Below are 16685 nucleotides of genomic sequence, written 5' to 3'. Positions count from 1 at the left end.
ACCTCACATCACCATGTTTGAGTTCTTTAACAGGAATAAAGTTGGCTTATTTCTCTTGGGAAAACAGACCTTGGCATCACGTGTAACAGTTTTTTCCTGCTTGCTGCATTCCTGTGTTTCCCTGTTCTTTAATCCAAAGTCGTATTTCTCTTCACTTAAGACCCTGTCCCTGTAACTGAGCATTTAGTAGTCTTGAGATTTAACCTTAAAGAACACCTCAGTGGCACTGCAAGGGACCCAGGGTCTGGGGAGCTGACAGTGTTTTCTCCATGGCGTTTACTCTCCTGAGCTTTTATTAAGATTACCTCAAAGGTCCGGGCCTGTGGAGCATGTTGATGTCACAGTAGCAGTTCTGAATTCCAGGACTCCTGCTAAAGTAGTCACTGTGAAGCCAAGCCGTTGCTGGTTGCAGGGAGCCTTCATGGCAGGCAGGGCGTCTTCACTCAGCTCTTGGTATGTCCACCCTCATCTTTCTCTAGGCCAGAAGCCTTTCAAAAGGTCTCTGAGAAGTTCAGATGCTGTGAGTGAGACCAGCTCTGTCAGTCACATTGAAGACTTGGAAAAGATGGAGCACCTATCTGGTGGACCAGCGCAAAATACCCAAGAGACCCATGGCCCTGAGCAACCCCCTGGGGATTCCATCCAGCCAACTGGCCAGCCTGAGGCCCTCCAAGATGGGGCCCAGCACCCTGAAGATGACCACCCACAGGTAGAAGAGCCGGAGAGCTTAAGATAAAACACAGCTGGGTGGAGGGCGGACTGACCGCTTCTCGGGAGGGAAATTGTGTTGAAAGAGCGAACTGTGCCACATGCTCACATGACAGGAGTGACTTATTTGTGCTAAACAATAATTTTTTTGCACAAACACATGCCTGAAAGCCAGGCTTTCTAGGAGGGCAATTGATGATTTTATATGTATGTAAAACAGCCAACTACTGTTTCTGGCCTGCCCAACCGTAGTAATCCCATCCCCCCCAAGTTACCATGAACACTTTTTATTCAGAAAGAACATTTAGCATTTCAGGTGCCTGCCATTTGAAACGCTTGCTCTCATTTTCTGAACATAAGCATAAGCTGTTAGGTTGCACATAGCAACTGTGGCAAAGCAGCCTTCATTAGGACTCTGCAGGTTCTCTGCGGGCGATCCTAGAGGGAGACCACAGCGTCCGTCCATCTGGTTGAAGGGTCTCTGGTATGATCGAGTTGGATTGGTTGGCTTCAAGAACAGGTCTCAGTGGGACAGTGAGTATAAGAGGCTGCCTCCTGCTGTCCCCCAACGGCAGCTTTTCCTGGAGACTAAGGACTGTGTCCACCCAGGCTACAGCAGGGCTTCTGTCTGGAACTGTCCTCTGCCACACATCCTTTTCTCCCTTTATGTACTGTTTATAAACAGATTTAAGGATTCATCTATTAAGAGTAACTCTAACGTCTCTTCCCAACCACACACACACACACACGTATATATATATAAGTATATTTTTAAATACTGGTAAAGCTTTTAAATCAGCAGACCGAGCTCGTTTCTGTTTAGTATCTGAAAGCCGAGAGGCTGCCCTGAAGAGCCTGACACTGAGCCTGCTGTGCAGCACTCCTTAGGTGGAGTTCTCAAGTAAGTACCAACCTGCCACTGCAGCGCCTGAGCTTCTCTCCGCTTGTAGCTCAGAAACAAGAGCCAGAGAAGCCATCCCTTCCAGTCTGACCGAGCCAGACTGCTGCTAAAATTACTGAAGTAAGCTCCTTATTTCTGCCCATTTCTATGACCCCAAAGCACTGCGTCCCTTCCTGTCGGGCCCCTGTGCCTTTTTAGTCCCACAAAGTCAAGCGATGGGAGAGCTTAGATGGGGAGGAATTCACAGTGATCTGTGGATTGCAGTGTTGGAGCCTTAGTTATGCCACATTAAGCCTATAATTATACTGATTTGATGTGATTTTTGACATTTGGCACTTGTTAAAATGCAATTTTCCTTTTTTACTTTTTTTTTTTTTTTTTTGGTGTAGATGATTAAACACAGTCTTCCCTGTTTATTTGGTGCAATGAAGTATAGCAGATAACCTGGGGGAGGGGTAAATTATCACCTTTAACAAGATTAATTTTTAAATGTTTTTATATATATTTGGAATTGTTAAATTGGTTTTGCTGAAACAGAACTTCATCCTTGAGATACTATTTGAATGTTGGTTTCAATAAAGGTTCTTGAAATTGTTACCACTGAACTCAGTTTATAATCTTACTACTAATCAGTCATTGTGACTTCCTTTTGGATGGTAACTTTAGAAACATAAATTGCTAAAAATATAACTTGTATAATAACCAAAGTTTGGGCATTTATTTTAATGACCTTAAACAACAGTGATTTAGTATCATTCTTTAGTCTGATAGGAGACTATTTTAGAGGTTATTATATTGGAGAATAATAGCAAGATCAAAATGTTTTTCTAATAGCAATTTTGGGTCAAAAAACTCAAAGATGTATAAATCCACCGTGAATTTTACTGCATTTTAAATACTGTTTTTTGAACAAACTCAATTATAGTTTTTACTTTATTCACTAATGTGGCAGAATTAGGAATACTTATACAAGTTTCTGAAATAGCTATTTGCAAACCAGTGGGACAGGTAAGTTTTCCTCTGTCCCTTATTACTGGCAAAAAAGAAAAGGCTGGGCGTGGACCTTTTAGCAAAGCAAAAAAGTAAATCTAAACAAATGCCTTTGCCAAAATAAGATTTTATTTTGAAAGTCATTTGAGAGATGCTGAGGAAGGAAGGAGGCCTAAGACTCAAAGGATGTACATTCCAAATTTATCTTCTTTCCAAACCCCACCGATGGTCTTTGTCATACCAAAAAGCAGCTTTCTTTGGTAATTCCTACATTTAGCTTCCAGGAGGAGAGATCTTTTCCCATAAGCCATCTTTGTTTTTCTTGTAAAGGAGAGCTTTATTTCCAGGAAACAGCGTATTTGTTGGAGAGGGGTATTTCTTTAAAAACATCAAGGTAGATCTGATATGTTGAACAAAGTGGGGGGGCTCAGCCAAAGGGGAAGTGGAAAGGTTCTGAAAAACAAGATTGTGGGCTTGAGAGGAAAGGAATCTGGCTGTCTGCCCTGTTTTGATAAAGATGTCAAAGTATCTTTGTGTTCCACAATCATTAATCGGGACCTTCTCAGATTGATAGCTAGCTCTCTAGATACAAACAATGGATTCCTTACTGCTTCACCTGTACAGTTACCCAGGACATTACTTATCCCCATCTAATGAAGTTAGATGGGGTCTGCCAGTGACATCAAGAAAGTAAATACTACCACTAAAAGAAAAGCAGCTATTATCTAGTCTAAACCGTTTTTTTTCTTACAGATGAGAAAACCAGGGTCCAGAGATCTAAGATTTACCCAACCTGTAAATTCTCACCTCTAGTATTTGCTTATCATCTTGCTGCAACCAGAAATCCACATGTGGAAATGGCATCCAGGAATACGGGCCTATCTGAAGTTGCTCGGTCTTTGCATCATAAATGCTAATCATCTAAAAGGGAACAGTTCAAGGATAGGACGTCAGGAATGCTACCCACCTCTCGAACCCTTCCTTTATCTGAGCTCAGTGTAGTCTAGTTCAAAGGCACCCTTCCAGATGATAAGCTGCTTAAAAATTGTGTTTCACATAATAACAAGTTGCCACCTACTGAATACTTCCGTGTGTTTGGTGCTGCACTCTGTGGGGACATGTATCTAGTTGTTAGTTCTGACCGCAGTCCTATGAAGAGATGGCATTCTTCCCATTGTGGATGAAAACGGGAGACGGGTGGCAAGTCACATGTCCAGTGAGCATCAAAGCTGGTCCTCAAAACCAGGTGTGTCCAGCCAAAGTCTGTTCTCCCCAGGGCTGCACAAAACTTGCCTTATCAATTACACCCCAGGCAACTGATCGCCTCTTAACTGATGAAGCTCACAAAGCTTGATGCCCCATCAAAAGAAAGGAAACACCACCTTGTAAAAGCTAATTCGTCAACAGCTGCAGCCTCTGAATTCCCAAGATTTGCCAATGGTAATTTTCAGCTTAATCAACAATAGTCAGTTTTGATTACTGAAATGTGTTCTGAATAATAACCAAATTAGGATTATTATGCTACTTGAATAAAAAAATGAATCCTAAAAAATGTTAAAAGGTTGGCAAAACAAATCATCCCATCTCCCAACATTTTTCCAAAACAAATTGCCCTTACTTGAAACGTTTTCCTGTTAAATGTCAGCATTTCACAAATTAATTCTGAATTTTTTGAGTACTTTTAAAGACCTTTTCAACCCCTCCCTCAAATGGAACATGTAAGTCTTGAGTTTATATTTTTCTTTTACAACAGTACTTGGGCTTTAATCCAGGCTGCTTTGCTACTGAGATACAGCCCGGCCCACTTTAGATACAGGATCTCACTAAATTGCCTGGGCCATCTTTAAACTTTTAATCCTCCTGCCTCAGTCTCTCATGTCTCTGGGATTACAGGTGACAGGTGTGTGCCACCATGCCCACTTTCTAATTTTTGAAATGATTAAGAAGCATCATAGGCACCAGTTTTTGTTTTTGTTTTTTTTTTTAAATGCATCCTAGGGGCTGGGGAATGTAAATTAGTTGTAGAGCATTTGCCTAGCATGCACCAGGCTCTGGGGTTTGTTCCCAGCACTACCAAAATGGAAAAAAAAAAAAAAAGTACTCTAAGGAAATTAGTGTTTTAAATTGATCTGATCATTCTTTATTGAATTATTCCAGGAAACTGCTTTTCAGTGACTTGGTCCAAAAGAATGCATGATCCCAAGTGCAGAGGCGAGAAGTTCCCCACTCCCTTTGTAGGAAAGGTACCTGGAAAGTTCTTAAAATTAAAAGAGGTTCATTCTCTCTGGATCTAGATGTTGTGGGTTTGTACTTGCACCTAAAAAGGTGGAGAACTGGGATCTGAGTTGATAACCCAAAGTCAGCTTGAGCTGTAAAGAGGCAGATGTGGGCTTTTCTGAGTTCTATAAAACTCGAGGCTTCGGTGCTTCCTGCAGTTTCCCTCCTCACCCCCTTAACACACAGACGCGCCCACTCACCGGGCCTCCAGCTAAAGCTCTGGCAGCACGCAGCTCCTCCTCGGGGCCTCGATCTTGAAAGGTGGCTCTGTATATCTCTGCTGTTTTAATATTGACAGCTGTGAGGGACCACAGGATGACTTTGAATTGACAAAGGACTGCACAGTCTTACGTTTCTACCATCATACAGGAGCCAGAAGTTGAGAGAAAAGAACGGGGACTGAACAATGGCCCGTGCCTGTAGCCTCCCCTCCGGAAGGGCCAGCACGGTCTCTGCCATGAGAACGGCTGAGGCCTGAGCTGGGCCAGGTGACTGTCCTGCCCCACAGGTGTGCCTGGAGGAAGGAAGCTCACATCCCTTCAGTAAGACATGGCAAAGCCTCCCTGGGCAGCCCTGTGTCCACATGCTTGTGAGAGTGTTAACTGAATTTTTAGAATTAGTTTACACATACAGAGTTAGAGCAGGATAATGAGCACCTGTGTACTCCCCACCCAGCAAACAAATACTGTGGGTACAGCACAAGCCCTTTGCAAATACAGCCATCACAGGCCACAGGAGGAAGGTAGATTCTGGCCTGAGAGTTGTACATTTTCTTCTCAATCAAAACCTTACCTTGTTCCCAAAGTATCCACAGATCAGATGCTCCACTCCCTCCCACAGGCCTGTGTGGCCCTCCCAGGTCCAGTACAGGTGGGCAGTTGATGCTGTGCATTTGCTATCTTTTGCTCCCCAGAGTCTTGGGTTATGGGTGTTAACGGCAGTTCCACAGTTAAAGTTTTGAGGAGTCAAGTTGCATGCCCAGGGTGTCACAGTAAAAATGAGTCAGGATTCGAACTCAAGGCTGCCCTACACTGACAGCAGTGGGGATGGCAATGCTGCCAAGTCACATTCTGACCCAAGTCCACCTCCTCAACAAGAACCCAAGCCTCCACCCACCAGTAAACACACTACTTACCAATGCCATAAATTATTGGGAAGTGGTTTTCATTTTCTTCCCGGTCATTTAATTCTAAGAAATTAAGAAAAAAAAATTAGTAAGATATGATCGTTAAGAAGTACTCAACAATTGTTTTCATTTTGTATAATAAAGGTGAAGGAGCCTACTGCATCGGGGGACATCTCAAAAGGAGATTGTGTCTGTTTCCCTGCAGAGCCCCAGGCAGGCAGGGCTCTGCTGGAGAGAGGGCCACTTGCAGAGCTGGTGCTTCCCAGGCACCTGCCATGCACAGGGCAGCTCCTCTGCTCCAGGGCCCTCCCCTCCCAGGGGTAGATAGGCTCTGAGGGTCCCCAGGAGGGAGATGAGGTGCACTGGTGGGGAGGAGAGTCCAGCGTCTGCACTAGGCTGGGGCAGGGGCAGCTGGGGACAAAGCCAACAGAGTTGAGAGAAGCTTCTCTGACTTGGGTCCTGGTGCTAGGTCCTGCAGGAAGGGTGTGGGCAAAATGTCCCTGAACCTGCAGCTTGTTTTGGCAAAACTTACCTGTCACACATAACGTCACTAAGTGAATGTCATCTTCTTGTTTGTCAAATTCACCTACAATTAGAATTTTAAAACTGGGTGTCAAACAAGTTCCTCTGAGCAGAACACCCTGCTGAGCAAGTCAAGAAGGGCAGAAGCCATCTGAACGCTCTGCCTCAGCCCCTTACAGCCACCACCTAGACTGAGACCAGACCTGACTGAGGGGCGACGACACGTGCTTAGCCTCAAGCCCAAGGGAGATGAGACTGAGCCTTTCCATCTTTCTCTTCTCAGAGGTTTTGGAGGATACACAGACTCCTAAGAGGAGACTTTAATAACTCCTCTAAGTCACATGCCCCCCCCCCATTATCAGTCAAAAAATCTGATGAGGCTGGTGGTGAAGCTCAGTTGTAGAGCGCTTGCCCACATCCCCAAGACCCCTGGGGTCCCCTGCCCAGCACTGCACGCATGCATGAACGAACAAAACAAAGAAAATATGGTCACTGTAACAAAGAGGCGGAAAACACAAGAAGGCATACTCAAGTCGGCATCCTAGCCATGTTAACGCGAGTCCCGCGGGCAGCTGAACGCACAGCAGTTCATCCCACTCACCACGCAGATGCTTCGATACCCTTCCTGTACGTATGTCTCTTCCCACATGAACAAGAACACGTAATTCAGAGCTCTAAGCATGTTTCTGGTGGCCACCTGACTTCTAATGGACACTAGGCCATTTCTCCCTGTAAATACTGTTCTGTTGCTGTCTCTGGGCGTAAACCTGTGAGCATTTGAAATCAGAGTCCCAGAGGGAGAATGCCGAGCGAAACCTTTTAAAAACTTGAGCTGTGATGTCGCATCGGTTTTGGACAGGCTGGGGTGCCCCAGTGTGTTCTGGCACGTGGGTCCCAGCACCGCCCAGTGCTTTAATACAGGACAGTAGTCTTTTTTCTTTTTTTTTTTTTTTTTTTTTTTTTTGCTAATAGGGGAAAAAAAACCACGACATCAGTGTTTAGTTTCTGCGGGTTAAAATGGACATGCCCACCGGAATGGTCCTGCTCTTGGTGCAATTCAGATCACACACTGCACTAGAATGTGCTGGTGGGTCTCGGCCCCTAAGAATTAGCCCCATGCTGTCCACCTCTGTGTACAGTTCAGCTGAGCGGGCCGGTCTCCACATCCACTCCAGGTCTCTCTCCCTCTTAGGCTTCATTCTAGTTGGGATTTTTAACCCAAGCAAAAGCAGGTGCAAATTTTTATTAAAAAAACAACGAACTTACTAAGAAGTTGGTGAGTAAGTTTTTGTGACAATTGCCTGTCATCACTGAAGCCTCCCACGAGGTGCACTTCCAGCCTGGCAAAGAGACGGCACGGTGGTCAGAGCCAGGCCAGCACGTGGCAGGACCCGCTGCTTCTGCTTTGATTTTGAGTCCTGAGCTTCCAGGACCTGCTCCGGGGTGCTTCCGGCCTTTTTCATTCACAACACACAAATCTGGGGCACACTGGGGTAAGTGGGCGGTGCTGCCAAGGCCAGTGGCAGTCTTCTGAGGACCCTGCCCAGCTTCCCTGACGACATCTGTGCAGAGGCGAGAGACTGCTCTGGAGGGACATGACTATGACGTCCTCCTCCCACCCGAGCGGGACGCTTCCGAAGCCTCTGGGTCCTCACCCAGGAGGAGCTGGGTGAGACGGAGGGGAGGGCTCCCTGGCAAGGATGCCCGAGGGGTCTCATCTGCATTTCTAAAGCACAAGCCTAAGGCCTCCACAGTGTGGGCTGAACACTGGCCCTACAAGACAGAAGCAGGCCTACTGTGACCTCTCCAGGGGAGTCGCCATGCACGTGAGCACAGCACAGCGCTGACCAGTGACACAGCTGATGCTGTTCAACCCCACTTCTCATACTGGACCTCCACAGCCTGTGACCACCTGGGAGGCTGGTGCCCGGGGAGGGGACAATGCTGAGTACTTCACACTGACTTCCACCACGACAGGCCTTCCTAAGGAATGAAGCAGGACCCCTTATGTACTCCGTACAGGGTGTGGCATCAAATGGCCTCATAAGAAAGAAACAGCAGGGCTGTGACCACTGTGGCTTTGCTGCCACTGGACAACCAGACTGGGCTACCAGGCTTCCCACGGTAACTAAATCAGTTCCTCCAGAAACAGACCGGGTGTATCTAAAGGTCAAGTTCCAAAAATCACGGAGTCCAGAACAAGGGTCCGGTCTAGGATGAACCTGCAGGGACCGGTACAAAATGACACTGCTGTTTTGCAGCTGTGCAGGTCATGCCCATGAGGCCGGCCTGCCACCTGGGGTAGGCACGGCAGACGGAGAATGAGATGTGAAGCTGGGAGCTGGGGTGTGGCTCAGAGGAGCGGCACACGCTTAGCACGGGTGAGGCCCTGGGTTCCACCCCTGGGGCCAAAGAGAGGAGAAAACCCTTTCAAGTGCTTTGAGTTCTCTGAGTGAAACAGCTTCCCCGGAGTCTAAGCCCGTGCTCGGCACTGGGCTAGTTCACTCCAGAGCCACCAACAGAATGACAGCTCGGCCTGTGCAGTGACAGAAAGGGGGCGCGGTGTGAGGAGGTCCAGCCTTTAACTTTCTGTGTGACACCAGGCCACTTCCTGTGAGTGCCAGGAAGCGTGGGCTGAGAGGACAGCCGGGGCAGGGGCCCGTTCTACCCGCAGTCCACTCCGGAGCCACTGCTGGGCTGGGAGGTCACCTGCCCGCGGCCCCAGCCCTGCACTAGACCCCGGTGTGGTTTACTGAGCCCGCTCTTCCACTAATGGAGCGCGCGGAGCACCAGCTCGGCTCCCGGGGCGCTTCAAGCAGCGGCTGGACGGGGACCACTGCGGCACCTAGAGCGGCCCCTGACCGGCCGGACTCTAGACGCGCATCCCTGAAGGTGAGACTTCGGTTCAAAGTCAGACCTGTGAGAAGCAGCACTGGCGGCCTGCCCGCTCCGCGACCCATCCGTCACCACGGCGGGCCGCGTGCTGCCGCCTCCGTGTGGTGCCACAACATCCCCCGTTCGTGAAACCATAGCGTGGAGCTCACCTTCCACTCTGAGCGTGGTCAGAGAAGGATTTTATGGAGTTCATGATCAAGGGGACCTCGGCTTTGGTGTCAGTTCCATCACAATGTGTCAGGCAGGTGGCCCCATTACCTGAAGAACAAGGGTGAAATGACTCAGGTTACTCCAGGGAGCTGGAGACGAGCCAAGGCTACGCTGTCCACTCGGCTGCCTCATCTCTGAACGGCCTGTAAGGAAAGAGAAAGTCCGAGCTGCCCAGCCAACCCGTTCTGACCAGGGCGACAGGGAGGTGCCATGCAGACGCAGAGGCCAGCCACGTCGGCTTCCACGGTCCCGGAAGCTCGGTGAGGAGGGAACAGCCCCACCCTGCTGGCTGGCTTAAGCATGGCGTCCTCCACCTCTCATCATACCTGTGTGCCTCAGGACCACAATGTGACAAGTGGTGGCATCATCAGAACCCAGAATGGAGATGGAGCCTGTTTGAAAAAGAAATAAAATAAAATATCCAGTAGCCTTTTGGGATAAGGCCCAATTCACTGCTTCCTAACCTACCATCCTTTGGGGAGGTCACTGCAAGCTCTCTTTGCTGAACATACAGAAGGCCCTGGGGTCCCACTTGTTGAACAGACTGACCTCTGAGAAGTCTGGCTCTTTCCTGTTTGATTAAAAAAAAATAAAATAGTGATGTGAATTAGTGAGGATCGAATGACTAGATAGGTGGAGAGAGCCAAAGTATACTCTGCGTGGGGACATGCCAGCGTGTCGAGTGTGTCGTGTGGCAGGCTGGGAGGGGAGGGCAGCAGTAGCGTTCGTCTGGAAAATGCAACGGGGACAGACGAGGAAGCTGTGTTACCTACAGGAGTCAAGCATCCTGGGTCACGGTTCCTCACTCGAGAGGGAGTGACCCGACTGCCAACAGTGGTGGCTCGAGGCCACAGAGAGGGGCGAGGACTTCCCTGTCACCTACGCACCCCACTTCCCGAAACCTGTTCTAAGGGCCACGGCTGTGTTGCTTAGAGGAGCCGAGAGCTGGGGACCGCAGGAGGCCAAGTCAGCCATGTGGAAGGGCTTAGCCTCCGCCTGCAGTCAGAGTGGAAGCGCTGAGTGACAGGCACAGCGGAGCTATAAACTTCCTCATCCACACACGGGGAAGAAGTGTGCGAGGAAAGTCGCCGACAACCACAGCTGGGCGGGGCCACACAAGCCACTTTACTGCCGCTGCTGTTTTAGCTCCAAACGTTCTGTGATGTCTTTTTTTTTTTCTCTACTGGGGACTGAACCCAAGGGTGCTTAACCAGTGAGCCACATCCCCAGCCCTCTTTTTTTTTAAATTTTGAGGCAGAGGCTCACTAGGGTGCTTACAGCCTCGCTAACTTGCTGAGGCTGGCCTGGAACTTGCCATCCTCCTGCCTCAGCCTCCTAGGCTGCAAGGATCACAGGTGTCCCACCGCACCCCGCTGATTGACAGATTTCTATAAGCTTTTCATTCTGATGCCTCGTGCTAATTTAGGTTTGGGCGAATCAATAAAAGAGGTAATAATGATAAGTTTGACTAGTTGTTTGTTGTTTTCTTCAATTAAGGAATTTCCATTACTTGGAAGCAAAACAGTAATTAAATGAAATGAGCCCCTCAATTTAAGAAGTGGACAGTAAGGCTCTGGCTCTAGTACCCAGCCCTGCAAGGGAAAAAAAGAAAAAGAAAAGAAATGAAGTCAGTGGAGCAGGGTGAGAAGTGAGCCAGCAAGGCAAGGAAATGGCCACGTTCCAGACCGCAGGGTCTGTGTCGCGAGGGTCACTCCCCAAAACTGCGTCATCACTCTCCTAGAGACCCCGATCCTCTCGTCAACAACTCCGATTCCCAGAAGAACACCAGCCGGAGTGCTGGGGAGACAGGCCTGGGCTTGGGAGCAGCGCGGCTTTGCTCTCCAGGGCTCCACTCGGTCACCTCCCTTCTGCACCTGAAGCCCCACTCTCTCGACTTGTGACACTTTCTGGACACCGACGTGCACGAGACTCCCTCCCGCCAGTCCCCTCTCTGCTCCCCAACTCTCCGGGGCTGTTCCTTTACCCAAGGGCTGAGGCTCTGCTGCTGCCACAGACCAGGCGGGCGGTGCCAGCAGGACTTGACTCCCAGGGAACACCGAAGTTTGAGTTTCATGTAAATCATGTCACAAAACATTCTTTTGATGATTTTTCAACTACTTAAAAATGCAAAGGCCCTTCTTGACCAATAGGCTAGACACAGACGGTGTGGCTGGCAGGCTGCAGCTTGCCATGGTCACTGCCACTCAGCGGCAACCGAGGGGGTGAGCCTGCTTCCCTTACCTGGCGACCTTTCCTGCACGGCAAAGCCCCGTGGGAGGAATGGTCCACAGACGCAGCTCTCACACTCGGCCTCCCTTCCCACCACCATGGCTGCACCCTGGCCTCGTCACACCTACGTACTAAAGCTCCGGGGTGGAGCACCTGCCTCGCGGGCCCGGGTTCCATCCGGGTACCGCAAAAGCCTCACTGCAGCACAAGTCATGAGCATCAGACCCGAGCAACAGCCGGCGCCGCCGGTCCTCGTGCCTGGGTCCCCCTCTGGTAAATGGCAGGATGACGTCACTCGTCAGGTGGGTGAGGATCCAGAGAGGCACTATGCCAGGGTGTGGGCCCCTGATGAGAGCTCACCAGTGGGTGGCCGTCACCCTTCCCCACCTCTGTGCCCCAGCCCCCAGGGTCTCCCTTGCCTGGCCAGTCCTATCCAAGGGCCACCAGCCTCACTGCCTCAAAACACTGATTTTGTTACATCACTTTTCTACTCAAAAACCTAAGTCTGGGGCTGGGGTTGTGGCTCAGTGGTAGAGCACTTGCCTAGCATGTGTGAGGCCCTGGGTTCGATTCTCAGCACCACATACAAATAAATAAATGAATAAAGGTTCATAAACAACTAATAAAATATTAAAAAAAAAAAAAAACCTAAGCCTGTTCATGAAGATTTAGCTCTGAGAATGTTCATACTGGTGATATCTCACAAACATCCTCACGTTTAAAAGCAGTCAGGTCAATGGCGCACGCCTGTAATCCCAAAGACTTGGGAGGCTCAGGCTGGAGGATTGCAAGTTCAAGGCCAGCCTCAGCAACTCAGCAAGACTTTTTCTCAAAATAAAAAATAAAAAGGGTTGAGGTGGAGCTCAGTGGTAGAGCACCCCTGGTTTAATCCCCACTTCCACAAAATAAATAAAATTTTTAACAAATTAAAAAATAAATAAAAGGAGAAACAGGGCTGGGGTGTGGCTCAGGGGTAAAGTACTTGCCCGCATTCCTGAGGCCTTGGGTTCCATTCCCATTTGTTTTTTGTAAATAATAATAATAACAATAAATTCTTAAAAGTCACAAAAATAAGAAAGCAGAAATTAAGTTAATTAAGCCATCGTGGAATTCTGTGGAAGCATTCAACAAGACATTCCAGGATGGTCACTAAACCGAGTGAATGGTTAAGAGTGAGGCGAGGCAGGCACCAAGGTGCACGCCTGTCATCCCAGCTACTCGGGAGGCTGAGACAGGAGGATTTCTAGTTCAAGGCCAACCTTGGCAATGTAGCCAGGTCTTAAGCAACTTAGTGAGACCCTGTCTCAAAATTAAAAATAAAAAAGGGGTTGGGACTGTGACTTAGAGTTCAAGTGCCTCTGGTTCAACCCCTAGTGCAAACAAACAAAGTGGAAGCTGGCCAGCATGGTGGCGCACGCTGTGTTCCCAGCTGCTCCGAGGCTGAGGCAGGAGGGTCACGAGCTCAAGGCCAGCCAGGGTGACAGAACAAGACCCTGTTTTAAAAAAAATTTTAATGGGGGAGGGTTTCCAGGGATGTAGCTCAGTGGTAAAAAGTTCCCAAGTTCAAGCCCTAATGCCACACACAAAAATAAAGAGTTTAAGCTGCAGACGGCACCGCACAAAGGGACTGGGAGCCTGGTGGCAATGGCTGTGTCTACACTGGCTCATACAGCAGCCACCTGTGGCCCTTGAGCACTTGAAACGTGGCTAGTGTGACTGAGGAACTGATACTTAGATTTTATTTCTTTTAATTTTAATGTAAATAGCCATGCAGCTAAGGCTGCTGTATCGAGTTACACGGCAGCAAAGGCAAGGGCAGACTGCCAGGGTTCCAGCCCTGCTTCACCACTTGGAGGATCTGGGACCTCGGGCAGGTCGCTCAACTTCCCCGATCCTCAGTCCTTGTCTGTAAAATAAGAACAGCAACTACATTGATTTCACAGGGCAGCAGGGTGCATGGCAGGGTCCCAGGGCTGGTCACGGGCTGTCACTCAGTCCTTGGGAGGGGGACCTGGTTCAAGACGCCTGGTGGATGCCTGAACATGGACGGTACTGAACCCTACAGGATTTCATACGCACAAGTGATAAGATTTCTAAATTCAGCACGGTAAGACTAACAACAGTCCTGGGGGCCACACCTGTCATCCCAGCGACTTGGACAGACTGAGGCAGGAGAATCCCAAATTCAAGACCAGTCTCAGCAACATAGTGAGGCCCTAAGTAACTTAGTGAGACCCTGCCTCAAAAAATAAAAAGGTCTGGGGATATGGCTCAGTGGTTAAGTGCCCTGGGTTCAATCCCAGGTACCAAAAAAGAGATTAAACAGTACAATAAAAAATCAAGCAATATAACTCAATAAAAGCTATTTAAAACTTAAGGATTATTTATTTCTAGAATTCTCCATTTAATATTTTTAGACTGGTTCAAGTTGCAGGAAGCAAAACTACAGATAAGGATGGAAGACTATACGTGCTTGTCACAGGCTATAAATGTTGGTACTGCCTGCCTACCTTAATCATCACACACAAAAGACCCATAGTATGCTTTTTTTTTTTTTTTTTTGCTACCAGGGATTGAACCCAGGGTGGTACTTAACCACTTAGCTACATCCCCAGTCCTTTTTATTCATTTTGAGACACGTCTCAATACGTTGCTTAGATTGGCCTCAAACTTACAATCCTCTTGTCTCAGCCTCCTGAGCTGTCGGGATTACAGGTGTGTGGCACTGTATCCAGTCATGCCATCATTTTGAAGAGCACATCTTGTGCCAGGTGTGTGTTGGTGCACACCCATAATCCCACCGACTTGGGAGGCTGAGGCAGGAGGATTCCAAGTTCAAGGCCAGCCTCAGAAATTTAGCAAGACCCTAAGCAATTTAGTGAGATTTAGCATGTCTCACAACTACAAAATTAAGAGGGCTGGGGATGTAGTTCAGTGGGTTCAATCACTAAGTGAAAGGTCACGTGAGAGGCTCAGTCGTCCGGATGGACCCGCCTCTCCAGGTTTACTTCCTTCATGCTCCAGCTCACTCTCCGGGACCAGGCCCCCGCCCGCTGCCCACCAGTGGCATCCTGGTCCATGTTTCTGTAACAGGCATGGTCCCCACCCTGCAGCCTTTCTGGGCCAGATCTCCCTAAATAAGCCAAAACTTTCCTTGAGAGGCGTGCCCTGGACACCAACCTAACTTTCCATCATAGGCCTTTTTGAACAGACATGAAAGTTGAGAGTCACCTAAACTTTTTAAGTAGCTGAAATTTCTTTCCCTTGGTGATTTCACTAGTCTACACAGCAAGGGCGTGTGACATCGCACAAGGAAAGCGACAGCGCAATGCCTAGCCCACAGGAATCTGCTAATACACCACTGCGGGTCTTGACATTCACCTTGCGAATCCAGGGAGCTGCCCGCCTGGTCCCCCGCCGTCACTCTGGCAGCCTGCACACCATTTTCAGGGGTCAGTCTGTTCGTTCATCTATGTCACTCGTATTTACTGAGCACAAAGTCTAGCTGGGGACTGCGCTGGCTCCCCGGTGCAAAGGTGAAGACGCCTTGGGGAAGCTGACGTGGGGCACAGACCCGGGGCAGCACAGCTGGGGCAGCTCGGAAGGCGTCCCGACCCAGACCGCTTCCTCCGCCGCACGCCTCGGAGTGACAGCGGCCACCTTTCTTCACGGCCCTTAACCCTTCGGGATATCGGAGCCGTTTGAGGACGAACCTGTTCCCCTACGCGCCTGGGAGCCCCCCGAGGTCGGGCCAGCGGTCAGGACGGCGGCCAGCACTTACCAGGGGCTCGGCACGCGCCTCCCAAGCCAGTGGGCTGGTCGCCGCCCCGCTGGCGGGATCCGCGGCCAGCGGGCCCGAGGTTCCCATTGTTCGCGCTCCCTGCCCCACGGCCCTGCAGAGCGCGGACTGGGTGCAGGGACTCCGGAGGACAACAAAGGCTGAACCTCCCATCAGGGCGTGGTCCTCGCCGGCCGCCGGGGAAGCAGGGCCCTTTCCTCCGGCTAAAAATAACCAGGCGCCCCACGCCCCGGGGGCAGCAGGGCAAGAGGCGAAAGCAGAGCGGACCCCGCCGGGACACCTCTGCCCCGCCGCGGTCCGCAGCCCACGCGGGCACAAGGACGAAGCGCGGTTCACCACGGGGTGGGCGGGGACCCCTGCGAGAGCCAGTGAGCAGTGTGGACGCCCAGGTGTGCCTCGAAGCAGCAGGTCCGGGGTGGCGGAGGCACCGCCCCGCTGGCAGCCGCGGCCCGGGGATCCTCCAGCCGCGGCGCTGTGCGACCCTGGGCAAGTCACCTAACCTCTCTGGGCCCGTCCCCTCTTCTGTAATAGAGGGGCCTGAGCAGATGCCCTCAGAGGTCCAAAGGAGGGAAGAGCTCCGCGGACCCCCGAGAGGAAACCGCGTCTGCGGCCGGGCTCCGGGCGCGCCGGCTGCGCCAAGTTTCAACTCCGGGTCGGGAGAGGGACGGCGGTGGCGGCGGCGGGCGGAGGAGGGCTCCTCCCGCCGGGCAGCCTGGCCCGGCGGCTCCCCTCGGGCCCGCCCCGAAGCCCCCGCGCCCGGCTCCGCTCACCTCCAGAGGCGGGTGGGCTCGGACCAGGTCCCCGGCGGACTGCGGCAGCCTCACGCGCCGCCCGTCGACCAGCAGCGGCATCGCGGAGGCGGCCGCCCGGGCAGGCCCAGGGAGGCGGCGGCCTCCCCAGCCCCGGCGCCGCCGCCGCCCCCGCCCCTCGGGCCGCCGCGTCCCGCCCGCCCCGTCCCGCCCCGCCGCGGATGCTGCCGGGAAATGGAGTCCCGGACGGCCGCGGCGCCGCCCGCAGAAAGCAGGGAT

The 16685-nt window shown here is 50.7% G+C and overlaps 2 protein-coding genes across 10 annotated transcripts in view; one reads left to right on the top strand and one right to left on the bottom strand.

The window, feature by feature from the left end:
* Positions 1 to 3427, top strand: part of PDXDC1 (pyridoxal dependent decarboxylase domain containing 1) — a 47963-nt gene extending 44536 nt beyond the window's left edge. For 3 of the 5 annotated variants that reach the window (XM_079120577.1, XM_079120578.1, XM_079120576.1), the window contains 2 exons: positions 480 to 709; positions 3353 to 3427. In XM_079120577.1, coding sequence (XP_078976703.1) covers positions 480 to 709; positions 3353 to 3412 — 290 coding nt within the window. In that variant the 3' untranslated portion in view covers positions 3413 to 3427. Of the gene's footprint in view, positions 1 to 479; positions 710 to 1531; positions 2207 to 3352 lie in introns of those variants that run through there. The other 2 variants (XM_079120575.1, XM_079120574.1) reach the window with 2 other exon arrangements.
* Positions 5 to 16554, bottom strand: NTAN1 (N-terminal asparagine amidase). Of its 5 annotated transcripts, none has more exons than XM_079120592.1 (10): positions 15640 to 15742; positions 10098 to 10200; positions 9956 to 10021; positions 9569 to 9677; positions 7791 to 7864; positions 6535 to 6588; positions 6012 to 6065; positions 5077 to 5174; positions 3407 to 3520; positions 5 to 518 (listed from the first exon to the last, which is right to left on the bottom strand). In XM_079120592.1, exons 1-10 carry the CDS (start codon positions 15724 to 15726, stop codon positions 492 to 494), a joined length of 786 nt encoding a protein of 261 aa, XP_078976718.1. In that variant the 5' UTR covers positions 15727 to 15742; the 3' UTR covers positions 5 to 491. The 5 variants fall into 5 exon arrangements, with proteins under 5 accessions (XP_078976718.1, XP_078976716.1, XP_078976717.1 ...); XM_079120590.1 differs by lacking the exons at positions 5 to 518; positions 15640 to 15742 and adding exons at positions 1960 to 3052; positions 16428 to 16554; XM_079120591.1 differs by lacking the exons at positions 5 to 518; positions 15640 to 15742 and adding exons at positions 1960 to 3052; positions 16428 to 16523 and having other exon boundaries at positions 10179 to 10200.
* Positions 16555 to 16685: the final 131 nt, after the last annotated feature.

The sequence above is a fragment of the Sciurus vulgaris genome, assembly GCF_902686455.1.
Source record: "Sciurus vulgaris genome assembly, chromosome: 18".
Classification (NCBI taxonomy): Eukaryota; Metazoa; Chordata; class Mammalia; order Rodentia; family Sciuridae; genus Sciurus; species Sciurus vulgaris.
This window is presented reverse-complemented; position numbering and strand designations above follow the sequence as displayed.